This window comes from Perca flavescens, chromosome 3 (genome assembly GCF_004354835.1).
Source record: "Perca flavescens isolate YP-PL-M2 chromosome 3, PFLA_1.0, whole genome shotgun sequence".
NCBI lineage: Eukaryota > Metazoa > Chordata > Actinopteri > Perciformes > Percidae > Perca > Perca flavescens.
This window is the reverse complement of record NC_041333.1, coordinates 32126468-32141445: the sequence shown is the minus strand read 5'-3', so window position 1 is coordinate 32141445 and position 14978 is coordinate 32126468. Positions and strand designations below refer to the sequence as shown.

Below are 14978 nucleotides of genomic sequence, written 5' to 3'. Positions count from 1 at the left end.
AGGGCTACTCATGTGGTCCTTGGGGGCTACCTGGTGCCCGCGGGCACCGTGTTGGTGACCCCTGCTCTACGGTAAGGTTGGTTTGCACTGAGAGAATGTGCAGGACAAACATAAGGAACAGAAATGCCACTGGTTGATGTGTGTGTGTGTTTCAGCACACACACACTGTGGGCTTGTTATGCTTCTGGAGAATAGGGGAGACGTTATTGGAATCCTTCTGTTTTTTCTCTGCGTTGTGTTGGACCAGCGGCAGCCTGTCGGCAGTCCTGCGTCTGGCCTTCTTGGCCGACAGGCCGGATGATGAGCCGCCAATAGTTCTTTTGCTGTTGGGTGTCCTGCTGCCAGTTGTCCTGTCAGTGGGACTGGACTGACTGGGCAACTCAGCACTACTGTTAGGACCCAGTGGAGTCAAGGTGAACGCGTCAGACAAAGTCATGTGGTACAGGCTGTTGCTTCCTGATAGGCCGTCCCGTCGCTCCAAGGCAGGGAGGAGCTCGCACATGGCCGAGAGAGAGTCTTCCTCTTGAGGCCGCTGCAGAAGAACAGGTTCAAAAAAAAATAATAATCAGTGAGGACAACTACAGCACTTATGATTGGTCAGATATTTCACTAATAGTTCCTACTACTAGTTTCCAAAAACTGCAGTGGCTTTTCGTTACAAATGTAGCACTTTCTGACCTTACCCCTTTTGAAGTATACACATTTTTTTCTTAACACCTACACGAGAGAGTGTTAGAATTTGGCTACATTAACCAGAATGACCAATCCTTCAGTCCTTCAGGGGCCCTAAAAGTTTACCCATATTGGATGACCACCCCACCTAAAGACACATATCTTCTTCAAAAACAAAACATAACCATATGTTTTTTTGATCATCAATGTCACTGGAGGGACAGTGGGGAAAATCTCACCATGTTTCATATGCTGCAGTTTCAGAATGCCTGACCCCCGACACCCCTACTGTCCATCCATTTTAAAAGGCATGTCTTATTTTGAAAGAAAGCTACAAGAAGGTGTTCTACTTCTCAGATGGTTGTGCAGCAACACAATACAAGCCTTCCAGAACCTTTGAATTCACTTGGAAGAATTTGGTGTCGAAGCAGAGTGGAGCTACTTTCCAACTGCTCATGGCAAAGGACCACGTGATGAGACAGTAAAACGTCTGGAAACTAGAGCTGGTATACAACGCACATTTCAGATCCAAACACAGAACCCACATCAATTGTACCTCTTTGCTAAGTTGTAGGAGAGTTAAGTTTTCACATAAGAAACTAAGCTTCAAACCACAGAGATTTAGTTAGAAGAAAAAGGTTGAGTGAAAAACCACGCTTGCGGTCTAGACACAGGTAAGGTGTTGTGTAATGCCCCCCTGTACACACTCCAGGTGAGTATGAAAATGAAACTATGCAAAAGAAAGTCCTGCACAATGTCAGCCATATGTTAATTGGAGATGCAAGGCTTCTGTTATGAACCTTCATCAGGCATCGACTACGTGGGAAACCAACACTTTCTCAACTTTCTAAAATGTTGACAATTAAACCAAAAACCTTCTCTAAATTAAAAATAAAAAGGTACAAGTTTTAATTTGTTACACTCGCTAATAATGTCTCAATGTCCCACACTGCGGTTCATCATATGGAAATTCTTGGGTGCAAAATAAATTCTGAATCATTTCTTTTTCACAACAATTTCAAAATAAGAGTGTATTGTGTTTCTTTGTGCGCGTTTGTTGTCATCCTGCACTCACCTGAAGGAGAGGCGTGTCAGCGCGGGATATGGAGGTAGGAGGACACTGGGACACCTTGGCTAGGTCCAGCAGCACCTCCTCAAGGTGCAGCGTGTCCTGGGAGGTCCCAGGCTCCTGCAGGGCGATTACAATGGCGCTGGTGTTGTCAGCACGCAACATGCGCTGGCGCCACCGCAGCAGAGCATGGCTGACAAGCTGCCGGGCACTCGATACCCCACATGGTGCCTGCAGCATGATATGAGATGGACATTATTCTGTTAGATCATTATTCAAATATCATTATATTGTTTAAGATTATTTTTGGGGCATTTTAGGCCTTTATTTCTATAGGACAGCTTAGACTTGAAAGGGGAGAGAGGGGGGGGAATGACATGCAGCAAAGGGCCGCAGGTCAGAGTCGAACCAGCGGCCGCTGCATCGAGGAGTAAACCTCTATATGTGGGTGCCCGCTCTATAGGGGTGCAAGACATATCGACTCAATATCGTTATCGCAATATCATGTTGCGCAATATTATATCGAGGGGTGCAAGATATATCGATGCAATATCGTTATCGCAATATATCGCAAGTGTCGCAATAAGTATGCAATATTTTGTTTATTTTGTGGAGCGCTGCGTCCCATCCGTTGGCTGTGTGGGTTAGTTGAGTTTGATTTGGAGCTCGCTTGAAATGCTATAATGATCATGTTTCATTGGCCAGTTACTGTGCCACCTGCACATTAGTACACGTCAGCGCACGGGTCCACTACGTGACAAACCCTATGGTGCGTACCCATGACGCGTGTGCATATTTCGACAGAGTGACAGCGTAAGTGAAGAAATAGATAGAGACAACAAAACGGAACAAATCAGAGAAGAGAAAGAAAAGTTGTGTCCTGTTCTCTTTATTTATTTATTTTATACTGTCCAACCAGTAAAACATGTCCTGTTCTGTAGACATGGTCCTTCGTTATTTATGTATTCATGTTGGACCAGTCCAATATGACTGTCAGTTGAAATAAACCTTGTGTTGTAAGAAAACTTGTTTAATTTATTATGAATTTATTTTGATGCGTTTTCCCCTAACTTTTGTAATTTTACATAGGTTTAAAAATATCGAAATTAATATCAATATCGCAATATTCATAATCGATATTGCAATATCACATTTTGCCAATATTGTGCAACCCTACTGCTCTACCAAGTGAGCTAACCAGGCGCCCCATTATAGGGCATTTTGATCATGTTTATTTATCTAATGTTTAGTCTACAACAGACGACAATCCAGGTAGTTAGGAAAGGAAGTCATCAGGGCTCCAGACTGCAACCAAATTTTGGTCGCATTTTGTGACCAAAATTTGAGAGTGTGCGACTGAATTGTACATCCAGTCGCACATGTGCGACCAGTGAATTTGCCCCCCCCTTCTTTTTTTTTTCACGTTAAACGTCGAAATTTCGGTACCTGAGAGCAAGTAAGCGCAAGCTTATCTGTCCTCTCTGAAAATTGACAGAGAGCAGAGCTCTGACACAAACACACACACACTCGCAGAGCTGCAGACGGTGCAAACTACAAAGTTTTTCATAACTTCACGCAGACAGCGTTTACCGCGATATTATATTAATGGCGAGCCGAAAACGGTCGCAGTGCTGTTGACATTACACTTCCTCGGAGACGAGCAGGCACAACAGTGGTTTCTGTGCCCTGGTGACTGACTGACAGGCTGAGGTTGTAAGGCAAGGCAACTTTATTTCTACAGCACCTTTCAGCAACAAGGCAATTCAAAGTGCTTTACATCAAACATTAAAGACCAATTAAAAATGGTCATGATGAAAATAAAGCAAGCTAAAAAATAATATACAAATACAAAAAAATACAAAATAAATATTTTGATTTTTTTTACTGTCATGACAGCGATGGGGCTGTCAGTTTACCTTCCATGTTGCATCTTGAAAAGTGACACTGAATTTGACACAGCACATTGTAATTGCTGCATCTATTATCAAAGTAGTTATTAGTAATACAGTGGAAATTAGTAGAAATGTGAATATTTGGTTAGCATGTTGATTTACGGTGTGTGCCCCTAAATTTTCTGGTTGTGCCCCTAAAATTTTCAGTTGGTGGCCACTGTGCTCCTAGTGGAAAACAGTTAGTCTGGAGCCCTGAGTCATCCATCTATAATGATCCAAGTTGATAATGCTATCATGCTATAATGCTAAAGAGTAACCTACCCTTTACAGAAACAAGTTTGGTGATGTAGCACTCCACTCACCATTGCCTCATTGTTGTTCTGACACATGGAGATAGCCTCTTGAGGTGGCACCATGTTCCACAGACCGTCGCTGCCCAGGATGATGTAGCGGTGTTTTCTGGGATCAAGGATCACCACACTAGTGTCTGGCTCTGGAGAAACCACAAACTCTCCGCTGTAGAAGTCATAGCTCCACAGATCACCTGTTGCAGAGAAGAGAAACTTAGCTAAAAGCTTCTCTGTTGTTTGTTTTGCTAGCCGTTCCGGCCGCACATGCACGTGGTCATGAAAAAACATAGGTATTTCACATATTGGGGAGCAGTCTGTGAGAGCCGTGTGGAGGCAATCGCCAGCCCGCTGTTCATTTCAGTGTTTCGAGTACAGCCCCTTTAACAAACACTCTCCATGATGACTAGCTGGGGGACTGCCCTCCCTCTCTTTCACTTTTCACTAAGAATTCTGCACAAAAGCCAGTCTTCTGAGTTTGGTAAAAAAAAAAAAAAAGCACTTGTAAAAAGCTGTTCTGCTAGGCATTTAATCACCTGAATGGCGGAAAGCTTTCACAAGATTTTTAATGAATGTAAATAAATCAAAAGTAATAAAGTGGCTGTTTTTTCTCTGACTCTAGCAATCGATCTCTGTATTTCTGAATGTATTAGTCCTTTGGTCTGAATGAAGAACCATGGCTGTTGACCATTGAGGCCCAAAAGCTCTTGAATGAGTTTCTTTTCCTACCTAGAGCTCGGGCTACTGCCAAGAATGGTATCTGGTCAATGACAGTGCTTCGACGGACTGGGCCGTTGTGACTCAGCCTTGGCCTCTTCCAGACCACCCGGTTCACTCCAGACTTCTTGATAACACTGTTAGCAGGTAGAGAAGGGGAGAGAAGAGAGAAGCTGACTTTGAGCAAAGTATCCACAAATTTCAGAAAGACAGTTTTAGATCAGGTCGGCCGCAACAGGGATTATTATACTCAACTGCTAGATTATTAGGTACACAGAGCTAAAGCTAATGTGGATTAGGGTCTTTTCAGACCTGAAAGTCCATCCACGTTTTTGTTACATTGTATACATTAGATCCGGTTAGATTTGGTTTCACATTGCAACTAGAAGGGCACTCAGAGAGCACAGACCTCAGCCAAAGCCATGCCCTAGAGGCACTTGAGTTCCTGCCCGCACCCACAAAAAGATTTTAATTTTCCCCATTGGTTTTGGCAATATTTGTGCTTTGGTAAAACAGCGCCCCTGCCAGCACATCATTAAAAGTTCTGACGGAGAATGGTACTGCAGCACAGGAGACACCGAGAGGAATTCCAAATCAAAAACCCCACAAAATGATAAATAAAAAATGAAGTTCTGTGAGAAGGGAAAAGCTGCGAACATCATGAAGACACCGCAGTAACTCTATAAAGCGCTGTGTTGTGTCAAAGTGGTGTTTGTGATAGAATGTTCCTCCTTTCACGTTAATAAGAAACACGGTGGTGTCTGTGAGAAGAGGATGTACTTGGATAGAATTAAAAAATAATACTTTAACACATGCTCTTTGGTGGATTATGTGTTTTCCAAATTACAGGAGATGCTTGAACAAAGTCAGAAGAGATTGTGAATCTAACTTTATTTATTGGTGGTAGAGCTGCGTTGTCATTTTCCTTATTACCAGTATTATTTTCTTGTTTTTGTTGCTGATGAAATGCTTTTTTTTTTTTACTTAGGTGATTTGCATTGACAGGTTGAGTTGAGAATGAATACAATTTGCATCCTCCCACACATAAGGATAATCACATATCCATGTATAATAAAAATGATTGATGTTAAGATACCATGGCCCTACTGCCCAGGCCTAATGTTTGCTGTAATATGATTTTAAAGCAGCACTACTCCTCACTAGCTATATTATATACTGCATTCTTCTTGCATTCCTAACAACATGAATAAATCAAATGCACCCTCTTTACATCTTGTACTGTATTATGTTATGCAGTAAAGCTGGACTACATACAGCAACATGTGTAGGGTCCATTTGCAAAATAGTCACCACTTAAAGTGCAACTATAAATCCCCTTTAAAGCTGTGGAGTTACCCCTGTCATGTAAGCATAACAGTTTTGTTATTGTCAAGCCATCCTGGGGCATATCACTTAAACAACATCTTATCAGTAGACATTCCACAGACAGCATAAGAGACCTTACCCCTTGAGGAAGATAACATTTCAATCTGCTTTTGTTCAAAAGAGATGCTTTTTGGTTACAATCACTTCTTTTTTGTAGATGGGGGCTGGTGGGCGTCGTGAGAATAAATAAACTGGTAATAAACTTTATTTGTCTTGTTCCAAGATATATCCTTTGAGAACACAATTAAATTTAAATACAATGCAAAGGCAGGGTGTTTTGTGGAATAAGCCATACCTCCCTCCCAGACCTTCAATACGCTCCCTCTCTCTGGGTAGTTCAGGTTTGTGGTCTTGTGTGACTTCCACAGCTCTGATGAATGGGACGGAGGGGTCATCCTGGATCCCTAGAACCACTGCCGAGTCCCCAACGTGGGCCACATACATGCGATTTCCTCGTATGAAAACTACACTGGCTGTGGTGCCCGATGTGCTAGGAAGGCCTGTGAGTGTCTTTGGCCATTCAGCTGAGAAAATGAAAGAGGGAAAATTAATATACTGAGCTTTAACCTGTACTGCTTATAAACTGCTTACTGTACATCTCTGAACCACACATTCCAGCACAGCAAAATGATGGTCAGTAAAGAAATGCTCCTAAAATGGATTTTGTGTTTATCTTTGCTAATCTCCATCAAGATTATTTGAGAGCATTGAGCCTGACGACAACATTGTAACCTTTAGGTTAGTCTATTGGATGCACTATGTCCTGGAGCAGTCTTTCCGATGTAATCAAAGTCACACATGCGCTTTTACAGACATTGCGTGATGACAGCATGTGACAAGCTGTAAAACAGCTGACATGCCCAGGCATATCCCGGCAGTCAGCAGGTGATGTGTCGAAGTCTGTTCTCCGTTTCCCTCCTGTTAAAATGCGTAGCGCCCCCCTCCATAGTTAAGGTTTGGTTCGGGTTTAGGTAGGGGGGGGGAACAGACCTCTCGACAGATAAACAGACTTCGATACAACACCGGTGTCTGTACGACACAGCACACACTGGCTATTTCACGATTCAATATGTTTTGTAATGGGTAATAACGAAATATGTAACTCTAACGAAATGTTAAATGACTAAGTGTATAGTGAGTCCAAGAAAACAATAAAATTGGCCGACTACTTTACGGAACTTAAACGTGAACAGACTTCACAACTGGTAACTGCTTGACTGTGTCCGATGTGGCAGGCTCTGTTGTTGAACCGGTGGCTCCTACTACTTCGTTAGCTCTGTTGCCTTTGGTTGCTAAAACTGTTGGCCCATACATCATTTTACATTTAGCGATAAATAGCAACAGAGACGAATACTACACATAGTGCCAATTGAAATAGATAGGCCTTTTCGAAGATTTACATAAAACAGACAGCTGATGACATTATATGTCATACTTTAACTTGGTACGATGATGGTAAACTTACGTAGCTTTTTCCACATAGCGTGGTGGCAGGCTACAAATCCTTTGCGTATGGCAGAGCAGACCTCCCGGTCACAGTCCGACCAGAACCCCCGCTGCTTTTTCATGAACTCCCACAAATAGTCTCGTGCAAACTGCGCAGCCTCGCGACCTCCGTGCCCGTCAAATACAGCGAAGAACGCTACGGAACGGCGGGAAGGACTCGCATAGCTCTCCTGAACTCGCGGCGGGCTCTGACCTCCCGATAAAGATGTGTCCACTAAAATACTTTGGTCTTCCGTTTGCACAGATTCACATGATGCATCTGAAACCTGTGGGGACACGGCGGTTTCACCAGTCCGGTCTGGATGCGTGTCCGCAGCCAGATAACTGACCGTGCAGTCTCCCCCACTGCTCTCTTCTGGCTCACCCGAGGTCGGCTCATCTTCTCCCGGCTCGGGCTCTACTATGACCTCGGTCACATCTTCCATGTATTTCCTGCCTCCTTGGTCGGTAAATACACTCACTCGCATCAATAATGCCTTTTCCATGGCTCCAAAAATAAGTCGCTCTCCAATTTGTCGGTACTGTTAGCATATAAAATACCAGGAGAGTAGAGTTTATTGCAGCGCAACGTCCTGCCTTTGTTTATGTTCGGGCGTGGAAGGCATGCTCATACGCGTTGACGTCAAAAAACTGTCTTCTTCTGCACGTAGACGTGGCAGCGCCAATGCAGCTGTTGCCCTCTAGAGGTTGGTCCCCGACCCCAAGCAGCAACAGAGGTAAATGTGCAGCACAAATGTATGAACAAGTACGTTGTCTATGTCTATGTCGTTATATATGTGCCTCATTCCTGAATGAATAACTGTATGTTTTGAGCACAGAAAACTATATTTTGCAAGCACATAAAATTACGTTTTGAACAGGAATTAGCACTTGCAAAAAATAAAATTTCGTTTGAGCAAACAAAAACCTATTCCGTGGTCAATAAATGTATTTGCAGCATGTTTGCTATTATCCATATTAACGTGCAATAACAACCTCTCTCACGCATGTGCCCGCTCAAAAACTATTTCTCTGAGTGCAGGTTGACGCTGCTGCGCTCGGGTCACGTCTCCGATACTCACACATTTTTCCACTCTGTGCACGCTCAACTCTTGACACACTCCCTCAAATTGGTTACAACTATGCCGCAAAACTAACCAATCGGAGAATTAAGGGTCAATTCTGATTGGCTGTTCGTCTCCAATTAGATCGCAAGTAGCAGGAAACACATCTACAGGGGAACAGTCTGATAAAACCGAATTACGTTTAACACTGTATCCAGCTAATTTAAATAGCTAATTACTCCCCATGCTTCTACTACTACTACTACTACTACTACTATGCTATTCCCTAAAAATTATAATATAATTGAGTAAATGTTCTTCTGTTGGCCTAATATTCAATTCATAGGATTGAAAACCACATTGTGGGGATCCTTTATTTGCAATTAGAGCAACCTAGATTATGACTGGATGGATTCCAATGTAGCAGATTTGTCAGCTAAACATTCATTCTGTGAACTCTAGTACCTATAACAAAAATAGGTGTTGAGATAATAGCCTACTGTTTACGACAAATTCCTACCCTACCTATGTTATATAACAAAAATAGTAACAGCAGACACGTTTTGTCTCTTTTTAGGTGGCAGGAGTAAAAAATTAGTAATACTCCTTTGTTCTCTGGTTTCAGAATGATGAAGACAGTTGGACAACAATTAGATAAAAAATAGGATGTAGACTTTTTTTCCTTGGCAACTATCATGTTTTTTCCAAATGTACGCATTTGTACATATATTGGCAGATTTTTATTTTTAAAGGCCAGTTATTTCATGGATCCAGGATACTATGCATCCTGATAAAGTTCCCTTGGTCTTTGGAATTAAAATAGCCCCACAGGATCACATACCCTTCACCATACCTAGAGATTGGCATGGTTTTATGTCAGTTAGCCTAATAGCTAGTTTGATTTGCATTGAGAGATGATTTTATGGAAAGTACCCCATGCCAACTCACTACAACTGTGCAAAAATCTTAATTTGTAAAGTAACTAGTAACTAAAGCTGTGATGATGTGCAGATGAATGTAGTGGAGTCAAAAGTACAATATTTCTCTCTGAAATGTAGTGGAGTAGAAGTCAAAGTAAACAAGTAAAGTACAAGTACCTCAACATTTGTACTTAAGTACAGTACTTGAGTAAATGTAATTAGTTACATTCCACCACTGGATATGTCCAGCATACTTGTCAGTTTTATTCACACAGTGTACAACAAAAGGCTCAGCTCACCTCTTTTTCTTCTCCAGGGAAGCATACTCCTTTCTACCACTGACGAGGAAGGAACCTATTTGGGAACACTGGTTTATGATGAAGACGGCGCAGCATTTCAGACCTTTAAACTGCCTGTGTGTATGATATGACAGTGTAGCTCTCATCAACATGTAGGCTATAGGATAATAAATAGAGATTATTCTGAGAATGAAAGCTCTTCCTTCCCATGTTAATGGCTGCAAATGGTGGTAGTCAAACTAGCTGTATTATAGAGGTGGATTTCATCATTTTTCTCTCTGACTCTCTTTATTCATTTCTCTCTCTTGTCTCTTACCAGAATCCAGCCAAAGGAGTGTTCCGATATGTGAAGCTACAGATTGGGGAAACATAGACTGCACCTACCTGTACAGCTTCGGGGTTCACGGTATGATAGTTTAAGTTGAAGGTAAATCAACCACAAAACACCTGAATCCACCTGAATTTGTGTACTAAAATTTGTAGTCACTAAAATATCAGCAAACATATATGAATTTCCCCCCAATGTATTTTAAAACATATTGTAAATGGAGGTGGACAAAATATGAAAAACTATATTTTAGTGACTAGAAATTCGATTCAATTCAAATCAATTTTATTTTAGTGTCAAATCGTAACAGAAGATATCTCAGGATGCTTTTCTGTTAGAGTAGGTCTAGACCAGTGGTTTTCAAAGTGGGGTCCGGACCTTAAGGGGGTTCCAGGGGGTCCCCAACAAAAAAAGGGGAATCATTTATTTTTAATATAATTCCATCCATAAGTAACACATTAGCAGCAATTATGACTATTTTGGTCATAGGTTTTATACACTTTATGAACATCTAAAAGCAAAAGTCCTATCAGATGAGGGGACACTGGGACAAAATCGTATTAAATGGGGTCTATGGTCTAATTTGTGTCAGTTTAGGGTTCCTTTGTATTACATTGCCAGACCACAGCGCTGGGGAGTAAGATCTGGCTACATCACACATACATTCTAGGATTGGAGAACAAAACGCTCTGGGCAGTTTGCATTCCTTTAAACCAATTACAATCGTTTTGGGTGCCCCTAAGTTCTGGACGCCGTGACGGTGGCTCTGCAAAAAAGTCTTGTGAAGAAACTTGTTTTGGTGGAACAGTTGCACCCTGCAGAAGAAAAATGCCACATTAAATATAAATTATATTTTAATGTACACAGTGCCATGGATATGCATTGCTAGGCCTCTGTCCTGATTGTAGGGGTGGAACGGTACACAGAAGTCACGGTCCGGTTCATACCTTGGTTCAGACATCACGGTTCGGTTCGGTACAATGGAAGGAAAAGCACAAAAAAAATGCAGAAGGCAATTATTTTTTTTATTGCGCATGTCTCAGGCCGTACCACTGTCATACAGTCTCTCCCCTAATTGTATGTAAAGTAAGATGTAAACAGTAAACAATAAGTACCCCACATTATCTCAAGACTCCATCTGTAACTTGTGAACAAAATAAGACAATCACCTATAAAATTGAAAATACAGCATCTCTTATGAAAGTCCAAATTACATAGAATAATAACAACAAAATTCTACTTAGGCAAGACCTTCCCCCACAAAAGATAAAAGAAAGTATTCTTGCTATTAACCCTTGTGTGGTGTTCGGGTCTGTGGGACCCATTTTCAATGTTTGCTAAAAGAAAAATGATTCTATTTATTATTTATTCTAACTCAAACTCATTGGCCTTGGCTCATTTTCTGTGAAGAACATGAAAAATAACTTATTTTCAATGACTGCACACGGTACACCCCACCTACACATAACTATTACATATGAGGCATTCGGGTCTACTGGACCCGAGTGTATTTAAATGTAGGTGCTATGAAACTATGTTGTCTTTCTGCACCTGCTATTCCCACACAAAGTTACAAAATTGTTACATTGCAAGCACTTTCACCTGTGAAATAAGCACCAATAATGATCAAAAATCTTTTTATAACTGAATTTCCTTATTTTCTCACAAAAAATGAAAATGATCATATGATCATAAATGTGATCTCATAGGGGTAAATAGCAAATATGAACCATAAATTATGTATATATCATTGGTAATTGAGCTAAAGTAAACATCTATTCAGTATTTTACATAAATTGTTATGGCTGTAGAAAATGCCTTTCTACAGGGTCCAGAATTTTGTGCTATGCCCCTGGCGGCACCGGAGCAATCCCGGAAGGTAAGGGGCGATGTACTTCCGCTGATCCAGACTAAGGGGTCCTTGACGTGAAAAAGTTTGGCAACCACTGGTCTAGACCATACTCTATAATTTACAGAGATCCAACAATTCCCCCAAGAACCATTGCACTTAGTCCGGCCGACACAAGGAAAAACTTGTTTTTAACAGGCCGAAACCTTGAACAGAACATTTGTCTAGGTGGGCGGCCATCTGCCTCCACTAGTTGAGGGAAGGATTCATAAACACAAATCTATACGATATGTTCCCAGATGTTTTGCAGTTGATTTACCTTCACTCTTAGGGCGGCATGGTGGCTGTGTGAATGCAGCCTCCCATGTCTGCATGGGTTTACTCCGGGTGCTCCGGTTTCCTCCCACACATGCAGGTGAACTGTGTGTGTTTTGGATTGAATTGGATCATTCAATTGGATTAAATGAATTATAATTACAATACTAAAGATATTGAATTGTAATTATTTTTGCTCTGTGTTTTTTTTTTTTCAACAATAAATGTTAAATGTCATCATTCATCCATCTTGCAGAAACAATTGCCCCTATTGGCTTTTTCCTACATCAGCAATTATTAATCAAGCATGAATTTTTCACTTCACTGGGGGGTTCTGAGCTTGTTGTCAAGCCAATATAGACTTTCCCTTTACTTATTTACATTGATAAAATAAAAGTTTCTTTATTTTCAATAAAAATTATTTGCTAAGATTCCAAATGAATACAGAGTTGAATTAATGTTATTTTGCTGAAAAGGCTTATGATTCCGTGAACTGTTCATACTTGTACAAGGTTTTAGGAAAATGTAGGTTTCATGATGATGCTAAGTATTATCAAGAATTTATATGATAAGTAATCTGCTAGAATTAAAAGGAATGGGCATTTAACAATTAGTTTCACTATTAAAATCCTCTTAGCATTGTTCATCTAACCACTGATGTCCTGATTTATTTGAGTGACCCCTCTTTCTCTCTTCCAATTTAATGAAATCACTTCTAGTTTTTGGATCTTTGTCAAGGTATAAATTAAATGTACAGAAGACCCAGGTGCTAGTTTATAAATAAGACCCTCTTGATTACATAAAGTCTGATTATAAGCTTTAATGGCAGGCAGAATCAATGAAATATCTCAGGGTGTTTCTGACAAAAGATTTGGACAGACCAAGAAAAAAAGGTGGTTTAGCACTGCCATACCTGAGGGACTATCACAGGGCTGCCCAATAAGAGTATGAGTTTAACAATTGAAAGATATTGAGACTGCTCTGACAGACAATACCCCAATTCAAAATATAAGAATGAGGACAACCCATAGGACCAGTCTACCTCTGAAAATATGGAACGATGTGATAAAAAGGTTAAATCTAAAAACTGTAGAAAGGTTTCTGACATGGTGTGCATGGGACACTGATTATACCCTGTATACTCGAGACAGCTGGTATAAAAATTGGGCCACAAGTGCGTAAAGTACCAGTATGACTAATGGGGAACATTTGTACATTTTTCTTTATCAAGTAATCATAGGTAAGAAGAAACACAAAAGAAGGGCAAAATGAATGCATTTTACTCAGCTTATGGCTCACAAAGCCTAACAGAATTTATTTCTACAATGGATTTTTGAACCAGAAAGCAATCTCTACAGCATATGTGAAAGAAGAAATGGGAACAATTCTGTATTTTAACATTGATAGAGAAAGCACGAGAGTCTATGCACAAGCCAATGGCAAACAACTGCCTTTCTGAAGTGGAGAGATTATTGCTGGAAGAATGTAATATGCTTTTGTATTCAACAGAAGAAAAAAAAGGACTTGAGAGGACTTAACTTGCTGGAGACAATGTGGTTTTGTGAATGCCAAATATCATAGTTTTTGGGACTGCAATTCATTCATTTTGGCAGGACGTGTAAAGGTTGGAGAGCGTATACTCATGATATTAAAGTGCTCATATTATGCTCATTTTCAGATTCATAATTGTATTTAGAGTTTATATCAGAATAGGTTTACATGGTTTAATAAAAAAAAAACACCATATAGTTGTTGTATTGCACATTGCTGCAGCTCCTCTTTTCACCCTGTGTGTTGAGCTCTCTTTTTTAGCTACAGAGTGAGACATCTCACTTCTGTTCCATCTTTGTTGGGAGTTGCACATGCACTGTAGCTAGGTAAGGACTATAAAATAAAATCTAGTCACAAATGTACTTTTTACATTACGGTTTTTCCAAACCCGGTTCAAAGCTGTAGACTATGTGTGCATGAGTAGGCTAGTTCCAGTTCCAGAGGGGTAATGTTTGCCGACAGATTAGTTTGTGGTGATGCCATGGTGAATTGTAGTATCCACTCAAATCAGCTGTTCTGGACCCGAAAACGCAGAGTTTGTTAAACCGGCTCCTTCCTGAAACAGGCCCCGGAAACAATGACTGACACAGGTAGGCAAGACCAGATTATTATGCAGCTTGCCATTTTGACCTCTTCATGTTAAAATACTTCTGATGAACTCCCCTACACATAACACAGAGCCTCCTTTTTGTTTTTAAAAACATTCATTAATTTAAAAAATATTTTTTTATGTAAAAAACATGCTATAAATCTATTATGTGGCTTGACCTTTTGACTTATTCATGTCAAACCACTTTTGATGAACTCAACTAACTCCCCTAAACATAACACAAAGCTTATTTAAAAAAAAAACATCCTTTGATTTTTAAAATATTTTTTAATATTAAAAAATGCTATAAATCTATTATGTGGCCTGAACTTTTGACCTACTCATCTCAAAATACTTGTGATGAACTCCGCTAACTCCCCTACACATAACACAAAGCTTATTTAAAAAAACAAAACATCCTTTGATTTTTTAAATATTTATTATTATTAAAAAACATGCTATAAATCTATTATATGGCTTGACCTTTTGACTTAT

General features: G+C 40.4%; 1 protein-coding gene across 1 annotated transcript; it reads right to left on the bottom strand.

Annotated features, from left to right (window-relative positions):
- On the bottom strand, positions 1–8299 carry ppm1da (protein phosphatase, Mg2+/Mn2+ dependent, 1Da). The gene is made up of 6 exons (XM_028573406.1): positions 7549–8299; positions 6379–6607; positions 4710–4834; positions 3996–4177; positions 1748–1972; positions 1–532 (listed from the first exon to the last, which is right to left on the bottom strand). Exons 1-6 carry the CDS (start codon positions 8072–8074, stop codon positions 152–154), a joined length of 1668 nt encoding a protein of 555 aa, XP_028429207.1. The 5' UTR covers positions 8075–8299; the 3' UTR covers positions 1–151.
- Positions 8300–14978: the final 6679 nt, after the last annotated feature.

Excerpts from the sequence above, each read along its gene's own strand:
- ppm1da (XM_028573406.1), bottom strand. The coding sequence starts at position 8,074 with ATGGAAAAGGCATTATTGATGCGAGTGAGTGTATTTACCGACCAAGGA. Across the intron at positions 4,178-4,709 it reads GGCAGTAGCCCGAGCTCTAG|GTGATCTGTGGAGCTATGAC; the intron begins GTAGGAAAAGAA and ends TCTCTGCAACAG. Across the intron at positions 533-1,747 it reads CTGACACGCCTCTCCTTCAG|CGGCCTCAAGAGGAAGACTC; the intron begins GTGAGTGCAGGA and ends GTTCTTCTGCAG.